The sequence below is a fragment of the Babesia microti genome, chromosome IV, assembly GCF_000691945.2.
Source record: "Babesia microti strain RI chromosome IV, complete genome".
Lineage (NCBI taxonomy): Eukaryota > Apicomplexa > Aconoidasida > Piroplasmida > Babesiidae > Babesia > Babesia microti.
The window spans coordinates 1,607,635-1,623,129 of NC_034969.1; the positions used below are offsets into that span (position 1 = coordinate 1,607,635).

The 15,495-nt window shown below is 32.3% G+C and overlaps 11 protein-coding genes across 11 annotated transcripts; 5 read left to right on the forward strand and 6 right to left on the reverse strand.

The window, feature by feature from the left end:
• Positions 1 to 91: 91 nt before the first annotated feature.
• BmR1_04g09320 (hypothetical protein) lies at positions 92 to 2,013 on the forward strand (the record flags this gene model as incomplete). Its single annotated transcript, XM_012794989.1, has 2 exons — positions 92 to 1,736; positions 1,757 to 2,013. 2 exons carry the CDS (start codon positions 92 to 94, stop codon positions 2,011 to 2,013), a joined length of 1,902 nt encoding a protein of 633 aa, XP_012650443.1.
• Positions 2,821 to 3,876, reverse strand: BmR1_04g09325 (ubiquinol-cytochrome c reductase iron-sulfur subunit; the record flags this gene model as incomplete). Its single annotated transcript, XM_012794990.1, has 3 exons — positions 2,821 to 2,906; positions 2,930 to 3,104; positions 3,127 to 3,876. 3 exons carry the CDS (start codon positions 3,874 to 3,876, stop codon positions 2,821 to 2,823), a joined length of 1,011 nt encoding a protein of 336 aa, XP_012650444.1.
• A 262-nt stretch (positions 3,877 to 4,138) lies between these two features.
• BmR1_04g09330 (hypothetical protein) lies at positions 4,139 to 4,664 on the forward strand (the record flags this gene model as incomplete). The annotated part of the gene is made up of 2 exons (XM_012794991.1): positions 4,139 to 4,277; positions 4,465 to 4,664. The coding sequence occupies 2 exons, from the start codon at positions 4,139 to 4,141 to the stop codon at positions 4,662 to 4,664; spliced, it is 339 nt and encodes a 112-aa protein (XP_012650445.1).
• Positions 4,661 to 5,279, reverse strand: BmR1_04g09335 (conserved Plasmodium protein, unknown function; the record flags this gene model as incomplete). The annotated part of the gene is made up of 5 exons (XM_021482775.1): positions 4,661 to 4,690; positions 4,713 to 4,837; positions 4,859 to 4,929; positions 4,951 to 5,037; positions 5,062 to 5,279. The coding sequence occupies 5 exons, from the start codon at positions 5,277 to 5,279 to the stop codon at positions 4,661 to 4,663; spliced, it is 531 nt and encodes a 176-aa protein (XP_021337937.1).
• Positions 5,446 to 6,803, forward strand: BmR1_04g09340 (Protein tyrosine kinase; the record flags this gene model as incomplete). The annotated part of the gene is made up of 9 exons (XM_021482777.1): positions 5,446 to 5,654; positions 5,675 to 5,889; positions 5,910 to 5,968; positions 5,989 to 6,138; positions 6,160 to 6,234; positions 6,255 to 6,322; positions 6,344 to 6,449; positions 6,471 to 6,597; positions 6,619 to 6,803. 9 exons carry the CDS (start codon positions 5,446 to 5,448, stop codon positions 6,801 to 6,803), a joined length of 1,194 nt encoding a protein of 397 aa, XP_021337938.1.
• Positions 6,804 to 6,815: 12 nt separating this feature from the next.
• Positions 6,816 to 8,187, forward strand: BmR1_04g09345 (G patch domain-containing protein 1 homolog; the record flags this gene model as incomplete). The annotated part of the gene is made up of 6 exons (XM_021482778.1): positions 6,816 to 6,888; positions 6,912 to 7,064; positions 7,112 to 7,200; positions 7,221 to 7,308; positions 7,330 to 8,129; positions 8,152 to 8,187. The coding sequence occupies 6 exons, from the start codon at positions 6,816 to 6,818 to the stop codon at positions 8,185 to 8,187; spliced, it is 1,239 nt and encodes a 412-aa protein (XP_021337939.1).
• Positions 8,188 to 8,234: 47 nt separating this feature from the next.
• BmR1_04g09350 (NSA2, ribosome biogenesis protein NSA2) lies at positions 8,235 to 9,096 on the forward strand (the record flags this gene model as incomplete). Its single annotated transcript, XM_021482779.1, is given in 5 exon segments — positions 8,235 to 8,305; positions 8,328 to 8,447; positions 8,468 to 8,573; positions 8,593 to 8,798; positions 8,820 to 9,096. 5 exon segments carry the CDS (start codon positions 8,235 to 8,237, stop codon positions 9,094 to 9,096), a joined length of 780 nt encoding a protein of 259 aa, XP_021337212.1.
• Positions 9,097 to 10,889, reverse strand: BmR1_04g09355 (conserved Plasmodium protein, unknown function; the record flags this gene model as incomplete). The annotated part of the gene is given in 9 exon segments (XM_012794996.1): positions 9,097 to 9,226; positions 9,248 to 9,317; positions 9,340 to 9,464; positions 9,485 to 9,596; positions 9,617 to 9,734; positions 9,754 to 9,898; positions 9,919 to 10,457; positions 10,481 to 10,758; positions 10,781 to 10,889. The coding sequence occupies 9 exon segments, from the start codon at positions 10,887 to 10,889 to the stop codon at positions 9,097 to 9,099; spliced, it is 1,626 nt and encodes a 541-aa protein (XP_012650450.1).
• Positions 10,890 to 11,085: 196 nt separating this feature from the next.
• BmR1_04g09360 (hypothetical protein) lies at positions 11,086 to 12,045 on the reverse strand (the record flags this gene model as incomplete). Its single annotated transcript, XM_012794997.1, has 1 exon — positions 11,086 to 12,045. One exon carries the CDS (start codon positions 12,043 to 12,045, stop codon positions 11,086 to 11,088), a length of 960 nt encoding a protein of 319 aa, XP_012650451.1.
• On the reverse strand, positions 12,212 to 13,565 carry BmR1_04g09365 (peptidyl-prolyl cis-trans isomerase SDCCAG10; the record flags this gene model as incomplete). Its single annotated transcript, XM_021482780.1, has 9 exons — positions 12,212 to 12,259; positions 12,281 to 12,349; positions 12,370 to 12,399; positions 12,423 to 12,487; positions 12,510 to 12,594; positions 12,616 to 12,681; positions 12,704 to 13,024; positions 13,046 to 13,323; positions 13,346 to 13,565. 9 exons carry the CDS (start codon positions 13,563 to 13,565, stop codon positions 12,212 to 12,214), a joined length of 1,182 nt encoding a protein of 393 aa, XP_021337940.1.
• A 73-nt stretch (positions 13,566 to 13,638) lies between these two features.
• BmR1_04g09370 (dynein light chain 1, axonemal) lies at positions 13,639 to 15,462 on the reverse strand (the record flags this gene model as incomplete). Its single annotated transcript, XM_012794999.1, has 3 exons — positions 13,639 to 13,743; positions 13,764 to 14,305; positions 14,397 to 15,462. 3 exons carry the CDS (start codon positions 15,460 to 15,462, stop codon positions 13,639 to 13,641), a joined length of 1,713 nt encoding a protein of 570 aa, XP_012650453.1.
• Between the last annotated feature and the right edge of the window lie 33 nt (positions 15,463 to 15,495).

Genomic DNA, 15,495 nt, shown 5'->3' on the forward strand with positions numbered 1-15,495 from the left:
TGCTGTGATAGATTCAACATGATGTGTATGAGTAATTGCCGGTTTCAATGCCTTAAAGATAACTTTTAGTTAAAATCATAATGATTTATTGATGGAAAATGATCCATGCAGTGTAGATTATCTACACATAAAATCGCAACACGATGTATCCACGAGAAATTGCCAAAATGGTGATAATTGTAATATTGATGATGAAAACATTATGAACGATATGGTAGAAACAGTTTTAAATGAGTTATATGATAATGAGTTTGATTACACCATTTTGCAACAAGCTCAAAGTTGTACCCTAAAAGAGTTGTTCGATTCTCTAGTATTTAATTGCAAACTAAGGGATATGTCAATTGATGAAATTGACTGTTATAATGATGAATTTGCTGATTTACAATCGGTAGACTTTGGTGAGCCAAATGATTTCAAAACAGACTGTTATTTGAATCATCAAGTTGTAGAATTACACAATCTGCAATGCATTTATTACGATATCTTGCATCCAATAGACTCTGATACTGATGAATCTTGCATTTATGATGGTCATTTTAATCTATTTGTCAATAAAACGGATGAAAAACTTAAGTTGCTTCAATCTACCTCGGATATAGCAAAACTTGAAGGTGTGAAAACTGAGATAAATGTATCCAAAATAGACAATATGTCACATGAAAATGAAAGGGAAGACTATAAAAAACAGGTAAATTATGATGCAAATTGCGGTAAAGAAGATGAATTGTCATTAGAATGCAAAAAATACAACACATATGTGTATGATCAAACTGACAAATGTACACCTGAATTGTTCATAAAATCGTCCAGAATAATCTCATCCAAACTAAACCATCTTTCATCCGAAGTGTACAATAGTCAAAATGACGGTGCTTTGGATAATAAGGTTGAAGAGACCATGACTGGGAATGTTGAGACTGTCAGTGAAATTGGCAAACACGTTGCTCAAAAAAATATTGAGAAACTCGAACAATATAACCAAGTAATTGGCGTAACTCAAGATAAAATTAAAACTGGAGAAACAACTTGCGGTAATATAATAAAAGATTCATTAAAAACTAGTGAAAGTTTTGGTAAATCCATAGATTTATCAGAAACTAATGATAAACAGATTGTAGTTGACTGTACTTCAGAGGAACTTAAAAGTGATATTGTCAAAAAACTTTCAATAAAATCAACAAAAAATTTGGATAATGTTGATGATGAAACAGTTAAGGAGTCTTCTATAGTTAACGAACAATTGATTAAAAATATATCGGATACAACTGATAAAAATGTATCTATAATTAAAGACGGTGCAAACACTTCTGCTGTTAAAGATTCAGGCACTAAAGATTCAATTGAAATTGAACCGCCAATAGAAAATGACAACTCAATTCTGCCATTGGAAACTAATGAGTTGCCGATTGCAACAGGCGAATCGCATAAAAAGGTTGATGGTGTAGCTATGTCGGAAGAGGGTAATAACAAAAAGCAAACACTCGAAGTTAGGCCAAAATTGGAGTGTAAAACTAATAGCGATGAACATACTAGTGACGGGATAACTAAATCTACTGATAATGGAGGGATCGGTGAATCAATAAGAGTAGAGTCTACGGATAATAGTAATAAAAACGCGAGCCCTGAAAAGGTATCAAGTGAAGAAACTAATGCGAAGAATAAGGAGAAAGGTAATAATAAAAGGAGGAGTATCACCCAAAGAGGGATAAATTCTACTGTCTACATTATTACAGGTAAGATATAATTAATCTAGCAAACAAAAATGCCACTTTCGCAGAGTGCAAAATCAAATATGACACGAAGAATCACACACTACTAATTAAAAAATCCAACAATACATTCGAAATACATTCAAATAATATAATGGCAGCGGTTATATCCAAACCTAATGACATTCCGATTTTGCTCAAAATTTCAATCATCGGACAGTCCACAGTTATGGTTCTCAGCTTTGAAGATAAAAAAATAGTTGATGAACTTGAGGCATTACTCAATACTAAGACTCTTTAATGTATAACACCGTACTAAATTAATGTTATTTTACGGTATCATTATTTTTAGTAAAAATTCCCTATCTACTTTATATCTATAAAATTGCACAACATATATATATATATATTTATCTATATAAATTTGCTCGATTTAGTATTGCATTTGATAGTATGATTAAATACATGCGATGTTTGACTAAGTATGCAATTTAGCTAAATATATGACATATGCATAAATATTTATTTATATTTGTGTTGTTTATAATAATATATATGGTTAGTGAGTTTGAATAATGAATATAAATATACATATGCCTCAGCTATAGAATTTACTTTTATAAATGCACAATCGCAATCATGAAATATAATGGCATTTTTGATATATAGCACACTTCTTTAGTTTAAATATAATATGTTAGCATATAATCTCTTAGTTTGGGACACCTATCACTTGCACATTGATATCATTTGAATAAGCAAAAGATACATATACTATTATAAATTGATATAATATTGTGATAAATACTAAATATTCCACTTTATAATCAAAATTATATTAAATAATGCAAATGCTTTGCAACCAGTGTTGTTAAATCAATCATTTGTATGTGCATATTATTCCGCAGGTTTAAATGTTATCTTTAAATCAGTAAGATATATAAATACTATAAAATATTATTACAAATATAATTTAGACAAACCCACGGCGTCTTATAACGTTTTAACATGAACACAAAAAAAAGACTTGAATACTAATGAATAATAACAAACGCTACAATATAGTTTACTGAAATTACAATTTTAAGATAAATTATAAGTTCTAATATTATCCAAGCTTTATAGTACTATCATCAATAAAAGTATACGGAGGAATTTCTAGATTTGCTGGCGCTGGCCCTTCACGAATTCTGCCTAATGTTATATAAGGAACATACCCGACGAATCATAGTGTGATCCGTGGCAAGGACAAAAAAATCCCCCATAACTTCCACCTGAAACTGGAATACATCCAAGATGGGTACAAATTCCAATATTTACCAACCACTCCGGATTTGGAGCCCGCTCAGAATCTAGCTGTGGATCCCTCATAGTATCAATTAATTTGTCATCCTCTCTGAATTAAAAACAAAACAAGCCTGGCGGTTTTAATCTCCTCAAGCGTTCTTCTTTTTATAAAAACTGGTTTAGATCTCCATTTTACAGTAATTTGTTCACCGGGGACCATTTGGCCAACCGATACTTCCAATGAACCAAAAGCGGAAACATCCTTTGCAATATAAAAATAATGTATAGTTTTACAGATAAAAGAGCGAACCATAGCCATGCCAATAAACATTGCACCAGCGGTAGCTAAATGGAAAGCTTGCTTTTTGGTAGGTCCATGATTAGGAGTTCTATAATCCCTAAAATCAGGAAAACTATCCGAGTTTTTAGAATCTGGAATAGGTACATTTTCAGAGTAACCTATTGGGCGCTGATTATCTGGAGATAATCTTCCAACCGAAACTATAGCAGGTTCACCTTCTGTGTGCCAACCACTAGTCCTAGTGAAATTTGCTCCTGAAATCAATTGACCTTTGGACAGGTCTGGTGTGGGTGGAAATGTAGGTTCAAATTGTAACGAGTAATGTGCGTAATAATTTTCTCCATAGTGATCAAAAGTGTGCCCGTGAGCATTTGGAATCAGTAGATCATTTACACTTACAGCCGGAGGCTTTTTATGTGATGTCTTATCGAATTCCCAAAGAACAGGGTGATCAACTCTGTCGAAAGCATTATGGTAAAGAGGGAATTCAGATGCAGCAGGTACCTTGTTATTCCTCTTTAATTCATTATGCAAATTACTTGCAAACCTCCTGGAAATTTTTATAAATCCAGTCATAATGACTCAATCGCTCTAACCATTATATTAACTATGAACTAAAGCACCACGTAGGCTTGTTTCATGGGGTCGTGCAATAATTAGACTAAATTCCACTTAGGTTGACAATTCTAATCATGGATATAAGATCTTCCAATACTAATTTTTGTATATAAAGACTAACTGTGGAAACTGTCGTTTGTAAAGGCATTTACTACCGCACACATTATACAGCACAAGACTATGTAGAGGAAACAACCTACCAATAACAAGAAAAAAAATTATGAAGGAGGACGATCAGGCTAGGGTAGTAATGGTCTATGTTTTATCATTTTCATTAAATTCAATCAACACGCCTATCTCATCTATAGATGGATGGTTTCAGCTGATGCCCCTGCCCTCCTTGCAAAAGGATGCGAATTGTTTATCATAGAACTCGCCAAGCGCTCATGGGATTGTACAATAAATTCTAAACATAGAACTATCCAGGCACCATACCTAACATAGAAGCATGATATTATTTGTGCAGACGTAACAACGAAATTTACAATTTTTTATTAGACATTTTTGCCCCAGTTGAAATATAAACTAAGATAAAATTATATTCAGTGTCTGTAAAACAACCAGATCCATATCCGCTCGAACAAAGTGCACTTCAAAATACAAGATTGGACGCAAAAAGAAGCACATACGTTGACAAAGAATATACACAATCAGATCCTATGATTAATAATTCAATCGTAAGCTATCATGATCCCAACCAAAGAATCCATCTAGAAAGGTTTCCCTGTTTAGACAAACAATTTTAATTATTAACACCATAATAACCCAATTCCTTAGTCAAAAAGTATCTTTACCTTGTATCTATTCTCTACATGGGAATGCAACGTATTTTCATAATCCGGCTCATCTACAAAGTATTTAGGTGCGCTAAATATAAATGGAAATCTAGCATAATATTTCCCGCGTTCTGGCCTGCAATCTAAAATTATCAATATCTTACTCCAAGGATGTGCAGATGCATAATCATGCTCATTATCAACAAAAGAACCAGTGAACAAAAGTGCAAAATTTCTGAATAATTAAATTAATTACTTGATAGTAGTATTGTAAAATGGTATAGCATACATATTATGTATTTTACGATCGATATGGTATTTAACCTGATTTTCATGACGAAATCTGGATTAAAAAAAATAAGCTTACGATACATCAGGGTGACAGACTGCAGTTCTATAACCCATCCCTAGAGTAATACCAATGCACACAAAGGAAAGAAACCAATAAGGGTAGGCAGTAGGATCGTTGTACCATTTCTTATAACTTTTCTGGAAAAGAAAATCTTGTAGACGTTTATCAGATCCTGCAATAGTCCAATTCTTAAAAACTACCCTAAAATGATGAACATCTCTGAAGAGAACCATCCCATAAATGATTTCATAAATATTTGTGTCTCAGTGTTGATGGGATGGTGAATGTATCATGCTAACCCCCACTCTACTAACAATGCCTCTGGCATGATCTTCCACCAATTTACGACGGTTTTTATGATAAATCAAATGGAGCATCCACTAATACATTATAAACATTATGGGTTGCTATTGTGGGACTGCTAAAAGGAGGTCTGCGCAATTATGGTGGGAATATGATTTATACGATGATTATGCTCTTGAAGATGAAGTCTCTGATTTAAATCTCCCGATTTCTATAGATCACAGAGAAAAATATACCAAATTAACTGTTAGCTGGAGACTACGCGATTTTAGAATGGGAAAGAAGCTTGGGAATGGAAGCTTTGGGTAATATTAACATCATTTAGAACCGTTAGAGAATGTATTCATAAGAAGACAGGACAGAAATATGCTGTCAAAATGATTAAAAAATCGTCTCCACAGAGTGTTTTTGGTAAAAATGGACTTTTTAGTTTGGGTGAATCGAAAATTTCTGATAATTTACTACTGCAGAATTCGAATGATGCAAATAGAACAAGAGAGTTGATGTTTAAAAACGAGGTTTGGAACTTGCAAACAATTCGTTAGTACTATTTAATTAAGGCCATGAAAATATAATTCAGGCATTCACATTTTTTGAGGATAAACAACATTGCTACATGGTACTGTACTTTATATTCAGATAATTGATTACTGTGAAGGAGGAGAATTATTTGATCGGATCGTAGATAACACTTTTTCAACAGAAACTGATGCAATTATTGTTATAAAACAAGCTTGTTGTGCAATTGCACATTTACATGATCTTGGAATAGTACATAGGGATATTAAGGTTTTCAATTTTTTAATATAGGCCGAAAACTTTTTATTTAAAAGTAAACATATGGCAAATTCACTTACATTAATAGATTTTGGAATGGCCTCACATGTATCGAATGCTTAATTTAGGTTCCTAAAGGAAGTTTTTTACATGTTTTTTGTGGATCAATTCATTACATTTCACCAGAAGTCCTAGAGTATATATTTTTATTATTCAGGCAAAAATATGGTCTTCCTTCTGATATGTGGGCGTTAGGAGTTTTAACATATTTAATTCTAACTGGAAAGTATCCTTATATGGAAAATGATTTTGAAAAGTTAAAGGTCATAGTTTATTTTACGTAGACAACAATACTTAACAAGCCATTCAACCAAAGTTATGAAAGATATAAACGTCTATCGACCGAAGCAAAAAGTTTCATTTTTGGATTATTAGAGAGAGATCCCCTAAAAAGAATGACTGCTAAGCAAGGTTTGTTAAAGCTTAAATCAGCCCTTGCCCACCCTTGGCTTAGACGTTACTATTCTCTCTCCAAGGAATCTTTTTTGCTCACTAAAAGCCGGAATTTTTCTGGAAGTTCATCAGAATTAGTCGATAGAAAACAACTTGTATCGCATATTCATACAAATGAAAATTTTTGTGAAACGGATAATCACGTCTCAGAGAGTTTTGTATAATTGTGTGGCTTAATGTCCGTTGAACGTACTAGTTGTAGTTTCCTAGGAACTCCCCTCACTAATCATGATTTAGGTCAGGTTAGGGGTAATTTTACTAATTAATAATAGGGAGGAAGGTCTCCAAAACTGAGGATAGGAAGTTTGACGTCATTGCTCAAGTTAGACAGCTCAGGAGGGGAGAGAAAGAGCGAATTTCTATGCATGGAGCATTTACTGGAGGTTTTGCCGCTGGATATAAAAATACTGTTGGTTCTAAGGAAGGTATTTAGTTATTTCTTAATGTTTTTTATACACGCAATTATACTTAGGATGGGCGCCAAAATCCTTTAAGAGCTCTAGAACTTCTAGAACTGAACATGTTGTTCAAACTGCAGAAGACTTTATGGATGATGAGGATGTTAGTTTTTATTTATTTAGAACGTAACTATTTTGAAAATATCAAACGAATTCTTTCAATCGGTCGATGAGTTAGATAAACTGTTTGAGATTAAATCAAACTCATTTGGTATTTTATTTCTAATTTCAGGTTCTAATCTTTTATCTAAAATTAAATGGTTATCTAAACTTGCTAAACCTCAAAAGAAAAAGATAATTGGACCACAATTACCTTCAAATATGAAAGAACACACAGCCGAATTGTTTACGAGGAGGAAAGGAGACTTTTCAGGTATCGGATATAATCAAAAAACTATATTAAAAAGATCTAATAGTGAATTTGATGAATATGGGTGTAGTGGATTAGAATACTATCATATGGGTTTGGATAATGACGCTCCATCTTTAGAGGATATAAATAAAAGATTAGAATATAAATTAGAGTTTGTTGAAGTTAAAGATGAAAACAACACTCCTATTTCATCATATATTACAGTTCCTGATTCATTTAATGGTAAGCATGTAGATGACAGCGAAGAAGATTTTGAAAAGATGTTGAAGATTATGGGTAACTGGAGACCTTTAGAGGAACCTCAGTCAGATCAAATTCCCTTAGAGGTGGATGGATTAGATGAAATGCAAAAATTGCAAGAAACTTATTCAAAATTGGTTAATAGAATTGAATTTGTAAAACAAGGAGTAAGCACAGACACTAAGGTTGAAAAGAGAGGGGGGCGAAGTATTGTAGATTTCTCCTTCGACCAATCATTATTCAAAAAATTCAAACTAAAAGTTGTAGATAATTCGCATAAATTAAGAGATACAAGCTATAAGCAAAGAGAACTTTCGCATACTGGAATACAGTATAATAGGGAGGATATAACTCCTGAAATTGATGAAAATATTGTTATTGACAATGAAAAGGCAATACCGCCAGATGAACTATTTAAGGTATTACTTTTACTTATTTAAGGCCATCTTCGGTGGAGACAGTGACAATGATGATTAATTTTGTAAATTTTGTATATTGTAGCATATCCACCCAATATTAGTATAATGCCTCAAAACGATTATATTGAAAGGCATATCAAACATTATGGTCGTAGGTTTGACCATGAAAAAAGGACGTGAGTTATAACTTAAATTTAGTCGTAAGCGTATGGCAAGGTCTGTTCACAAGGAAAGTCAAAAATCACAGAGTCTATGTGGCATCAAAGCTAAGATACGAAATCGCAAGAGATACACGGAAAAGGTAGAATTGAAAAGGAAGTAAGTATGAATACATATAGTATAAAATCGCTTGCTGAATCGGAAGGTAAAATTCAAGTCACTAAAAATGATGAGGCACCGATTCCCGCTTATTTGCTTGGTAGAAATGATGTCAACAGAACAAAGGTAATTATATTTAACCAAGATTCTTAGTAATATGATTAAACAAAAAAGGAAGGAAAGAGCTGGAAAATGGCAAGTCCCTTTACCAAAAGTTAAAGCTATGAGTGAATATGAAATGTTCAGAGTTATAAAGACAGGAAAGAGAAAGAAGAAAGCCTGGAAACGTTTAATCGACAAAGCAAGTTTTGTACCTCAAGATTTCACCCGAAAACCTCCCAAATTCGAAAGGTATTACATTATCAATTTCAGATTCATTCGCCCTACTGGACTTCGATTTAAACGAGCTCATGTTACGCATCCAGAACTTAAAACTACATTCTATCTCGATATTGTTGGAGTTAAAAAGAACCCACAATCCACCCTATATACATCCCTTGGGATAATAACTAAAGGAACAATTATTGAAGTAAATGTTAGTGACCTGGGTCTAGTTACTCAAACTGGAAATGTAGTTTGGGCTAAATACGCCCAGGTAACAAATAATCCTGACATTGATGGATGCATAAACGCTGTACTACTGGTATAATTAACTATTTTTCATTACAATATCTTTCAATTGCTTAGTTAACTCTTTAAAATGTTCTTTCCAATGCTTAGCATCAGATTGCGTTGTATATTTAATTGTTGGCGGCCAAAATGCCCCTAAAAATTGCGATCTAATTTAATTAAAATCTTACAATATATATGTTTCAGAAAATTGCAGATTTTGCATTGTAAACACGTTTTGAGACTTTAAGGTTGATATAACTGAGTTATGTATTCTTCTTACATGCACGAATTTTATTTTCGCGGCATTCCTTAATATCTTCTACAATACCAGATGCTTTTGAAATAACAATGAAGATTGTCTGCTCAGATAATTTTGTTTTTGATGGAGGGAAACAAATTCTTTTACTAAATGAAGATGATCTTACAATAATGAATGGGACATAAAAGCATACGCAATCTCAAAAAAATATTCCGAAGGAAGCTCCGATAGACTTCCCTGAATATTATTTTCTTTCTCATATAACTCCTTTAAGAAATCTAAATGAAGTTTTAAATACCAGGCAATAGCCAAAAGGGGATTTCAATATATACAAGACCTAAGTAACAAAGTCTTTCGGCAATGTATAAAGGTGCCCAAAATCTTTCACCAGCACTAACATTGGAAATATCAAAACCCTAAATTAACTAAAAAAACCTCAAATTCGGTCAAAGGAATAGATTGAATATTCACTAGTGCCTTTACAATAATAAGTTCCTTTGTTGCCCTATCCCATAAACTTTGAGCTATAGCTTCTTTGCGATACCAACTCTCACACCAATCTCCCAAATATTCTTTACCCCTAAATAAAAAAATCATTACATTTTAAGAGGAAGAAATTCCATAGGTATACTCTTATTTGAAGGTAAATGGGAAGAGTTTATAAATGTTGGGCCTTCAACATGATGTTCATCAATATAAAAACTGGATTCATTTGTCCCTGCTTGAGAACCAAATGAATCATATGGCCCTCTAATAAAGTTAGCAATGATACTATCATGTGTTAAATTACAACCTTCAATTTGAGAAAAATTTCCTATATCTATATCGTTATAATCAAATAAAGACGACCCTTGTCCATCCATCTTTACCATTCTTATATAAACACCATTTGTAGTAGCAAAACTACTGAATCTATTTAGAGAAGGAGGTTCTCTAACAAGATTTAAGTATGATTTGTAAAGTGCCATATGTCTAGAGTATAACAAACGTAATATTTCAATATTACTATTATTTATGTCAGGATGTTTCTTTAAATTCTCAATTTTAATCTTTTGGCAATGCAAAATCTCTTCAACCTTCCGTTCATTACTATTTGAAATAGATATGTTACAATTTCCGTATAATAATTGATCACGAATCTAAATTAATTAATTGTAATTACCCATGATATGTAGTATATAGGAACACATTTGCGAAGATCAATGTTTGGGCGCTTAGGGTATAGATTATTTTGACCATCGTCTGTGATATCAGATAAATCAAGATTATGTTCATTTGTAGAGCATTGTGTTTTATCGTTCTCTTCGGAGTCTTTGAGAAATCCTTTGAATGAGTTCAAAGGCTGAGAGTCTAGTATTTTTCTACGAGAATTTCTGCTATTTTCAGCACTTGAATTTGCTCCACGTGAGAAACTCTGAGAGTGTTGCACATTGTATGAAGCTAAATTTTAAAATAAATTTACTAGAATCAGAAGGGCCATGCGCGTGCAAATTCTGCCGTCTTTTCTTGAAAAATTTAAATTTAGCAATTTCATTTACATTTCTATTATTAGTAGAAGCTGTATTTGCCATTGATTAAAAATGAACAATGTTGTTCATATAATATACACATCAAATATCCACCCAATAATAGACCTCACTATTGGTCAAATGTTATTAACAGCATTCATACATTTAATTATATATTAATTCAAATTGTTTAGAGAAAATTATAACTAATATACAAATTATGGTAAATACTAAACCATTAATTGATTGCCAATCAATATCAACTATTCCTCTTGTTTGCACTAATCTCATTCAATTTCTCATTCAAATTCCATGATAATCTGGAGAATACTCCCTTAGCATTTTCTTCAATCAATTCAAAAGCTCCAAACAACAATTTCAGCTTTCCAGATCCGTAAACCAAACTCTCTATTAGCTCATATAACTCATCCATTTCAGCATTCTCATCATCATATAATTCATCTATACTAGAACCTTTTTTGAAAATTCGTTTCCAATTTAAAACACTAGATGTAGCATTATCGCTTTTGTAATTCAAATTGTTTTTATTATTTCCCAAACCTCTCTTATTATTTCCTAAGGAATGGCCCAGGGCACTTATATTATTTTTATCAACAATTTGAGTGGATTTTCTCCCATAATCCGATAAAGAAGGGGGTTTACTCCTAAACAAAAATTCATAAGGTTTATCAGAAATCAATAAATATTTTTTATTTTCATGATCCTCATTTACATTGCGTGTAGGTTTTTCTTTAACTGCAATTTTATACTTGGAAATAGTTTTTCTTAATATTCCATTTATAGTGTGAGCTGCATCTTCTAATATTCCCTTTTCCTGTTCCACTAAATCAAGAATTTCCATTTGTCTGAGTGCTAAATTTGACATATTTTCAACCATATCTGATCTAAAATCACCTAATGAAGGTCCTATAATCTTTGCCTTTTTACTAATTTGTTCCAGTAAAATTCGACTCTGTTCTCTCAGATCTGAACTATCATGTTTACTTTTACCATACAAACGCAATGCTTCCCAAATATCACATTTACTTTCAATTTCACCAGGCCTATTGACATTTATACTTTTCGAAATTCGCATCAATTTTACGGCCCTCAAAAAACGCCTAGCACTATCGGATATTTCGCAAGAAATATTTTCAATTATTAAAACCCAATGAATTGAAAAAATGAATAACATATGAGATATTCTTTTATAAATCATATTTAGTTAAATGCAATCGAGATATACTAGTAACTCCCTAATTAACCATTATATATATTTAGTTATTTCGGGTACAATATGAATAGCTATTATAGATAGCGAAATATGCGCTTTTAGAATTATACCCGCAAGCGAAATCTTTTTTGAATAATTAAAATATAACATATTACCATTTTTCGAGAGCTCCAGCTCTCCCTAATGATGGTTTAAGACGCTTAAGTTAAAAATATATTACCTGATTTTTAATTTTACGAATTTCCTCCAATTTATTATCACTAGATTGCAACGGATCGATGATTTTCAACTATATTAAATTAAACAAACAGTATCTCTAGCAGCATCCAATTCGTACGCCTAAGTTAAAAGTAAAAGCATACCCTACTAGAATCGACCGAAAACACTAAGCCATCTCCGCAAAGCCAAGAGCCATCAGCATAGTTATCTAAATAACATTTTAAAAATACCATTTGGATCATCTGATTCTCTATCAGTTGCTGTTTTAGATATAAATTTAAGTTTCTTAACAAATTTGTCAAATTTCTCCATAGTCTATGTGAAAACATAACTTACATTTTCTTTATCCCTATGCTTATTTTTAGTATATTTTTGAGTGCAAATCTTCTCCTTTTTTTCGCCCTAAAATAAAAATAGCAATTACCTTCGATATTATACCCCGAATCTCGTCTTTAAGAGAATTTATAGTGGCTTTTAGTTCAAAATTTTCATTCATTGTAATATGTGTGAGAGGTTCATCTGTAACAGGATTATGAACATTTTCAGCATGTAAATCCCTAGAGTTATCAACCCTTTTCTTTTTATTTAACTCAATCATTGGTTCGTCATCGAATGAAAGTAATGCTTTATTTCTTGAGGCCTTAGCTACTTTCTGTTCCACTGCACTCCCTTCTTCTTCATTTTCAGATTCATCATGCATAACTAAAAGCCTAGGAACTATGTCATTGAATGCATTTTCCAAAACCTATGTGAATATAGAAAATACCTCAACCCTAACAATTTTAGGCGGATTTAAAGGTCTATCATTTTTATCATTTTCAATTGAGCCTATTTTTATAAGATTGTATAAAGTGTGCCCTCCAACTTTTCCAAAAAGGGTATATTTATCGTTTAAACAATCTGCGCGGTCTAATGTAATGAAAAATTGCGATTTATTCGATGATTTTGTACCATCGTTAGCCATTCCAACCAACCCTCTATAACGGAATCTTAATCTAGGATGATATTCATTATCAAATCCCTTTCCGTAAACAGATTCTCCGCCTGGATTAACAATCATCCATACCTGTACCCGTTCCAGTGGGATCCCCTGTTTGAATTAGAAAGTTTTTCACCAATCTATGAAAAATACATCCGACATAATAACCTTCTAAACATAATTGAGTAAAATTTCTGCATGCTTTTGGGCATTGAGTACTCCAAAGTCGAATATCCAACTCACCTAGTGTAGTATGGATTATAATTCTACCTCTAGTACTAGGCTCCAACGAATAAACTTCAGACATTATGAATATAAATCTAAATAGATCTAATCATTATCAAAAATGGATGAATTATTCTACAGGTAGGATCTATTTTTCATAGTTGAATGGGGTGTTGAACACGTATTATATAGCCATTCCAGATTCCATGCTGATCAATCCGAGCAAAGTCATCATCTAGTTCCAGAGATATGGGCATTTTCTAAGTAAATAAATTCAAACCCCATCATTGTAGGTTAATTTGACCATAGAGTATTGTACACCGAACAGTTTAGAACAGACAATCTTGAGATCCTTAACCTTTGCATCATTTGGAAATGATCTTTTAGTAATTCCCTTTGAAAAATCACACAGTTCACCATCTGGAACTAGAATGAGTTCTACAAAATTTTTCTTCAAAAATGAATCTCCATCTACGCATTCCCTCTTTCCATGAATCTGTTCAAGCCTATCTAAAATATTTGGATCCAAATTTTGAACCATTGTATATGAATTATTTCCTGAATTTGCCATTGATATGAAATAACGTTCTGCATTAGTTCTATCGATATTAGATATATTAGAGCCCTCCAAATTTTCCAATTTAGGGAACAAAGAAACCAAAATATTTCTGCATTCATTCTTCAAATTCTCAGTCGTACTTTTTAAATTATTCCCGTTTATTCTTAAACACTTCAAGTTTATGAATCTCTTTGAAAAATATACGATCATATCCCAATCATTAATTAAATTATTTTCAATATACAATTCTTCAAGGTGTTCCACTACGTTAGTATAAATTTATTCGGTATAATAGAATGGAATTAGATTATATAAAAATACGGCATACCATAAAATAATATTTAAACAACTTACCTTGATACTTTTCAAGCCGTTTTACATTACCAATGGTAGATAATTTGTTCCCACTTATTAATAATTTCTTAAGACTGGCAACGTTGTGAATAAGTTTGAACACGCCTTCTATATCTGAGATGTAGTTGTCTGATAAATTTATAACCTTCAAATCCGGAAGATTATCATAATTATCTATTATTAATGTTGAAATGTAATTGTTGCACATCTGAATTACTTCTAATTTAGGAAACATTCCATATCCACATAGAGTAGCGAATTCGTTAAATTGTACAAAACTTCTATTTAAATATAAAATCTTCAGGGATGAGAATATTTCACATTCTTCTGGTTTGAAAGTGAATAGTGACATCTTATTCCCACTCATATCCAAATTACTCAATTTAGGTGAGAATTTTGCTATCTTACTTATCTCAGTCCAACATGAAAACAAATTATCAATCAGCTGAATACAGTTTAACTTGGGCAAACTAATATAATCAAGTTTTCCAATAGATGAAATGTTGTACTTATTTACGCTTATTATTCTCAAATTGTTTAAATCTCTAAAATAATTTACAGCTTGTTCTCTACCAACAAACTCTATACTATTCGAATGATCTTCGTTGTCATCGTTAAAATCATCAACATATCGCTCAAAAACTGCCTGGGCGAATGTTTTTTCCTCGGTATATACACTATATGGAGTTAGAAATGAACATGACAATAATTTAGCAGGGCGTGGTTCAGAGTACATCTTCCTATAATGATTCCGTAGCATAGAGTAAATAGGGTCAAATAATTTATCTTCGCCAATTTCACCATTGCAAAACCCCTGCAAATCATCATCCCATTCAATTCCTAAATAATTCTCCCCGGGATCTATAGAATCTATCTCAGCCTCAGCCATCTCTGTGTCATCCTCCAGATTTTCCTGGAAATGACCTCTAAAGGGGGGGTTGTTTACGGATTTCTCCAAAATAATTTTAATTTGTTCGACATTTAATTTTCCTATCCATCTAACAGTCCCAAAACATCTTTTATCCGAATTTAAAATCCTATCGCCAATAGAGTACACCCTCGTCATTTCAAAAGATGTGAGTTAGAAATGAATAATTCG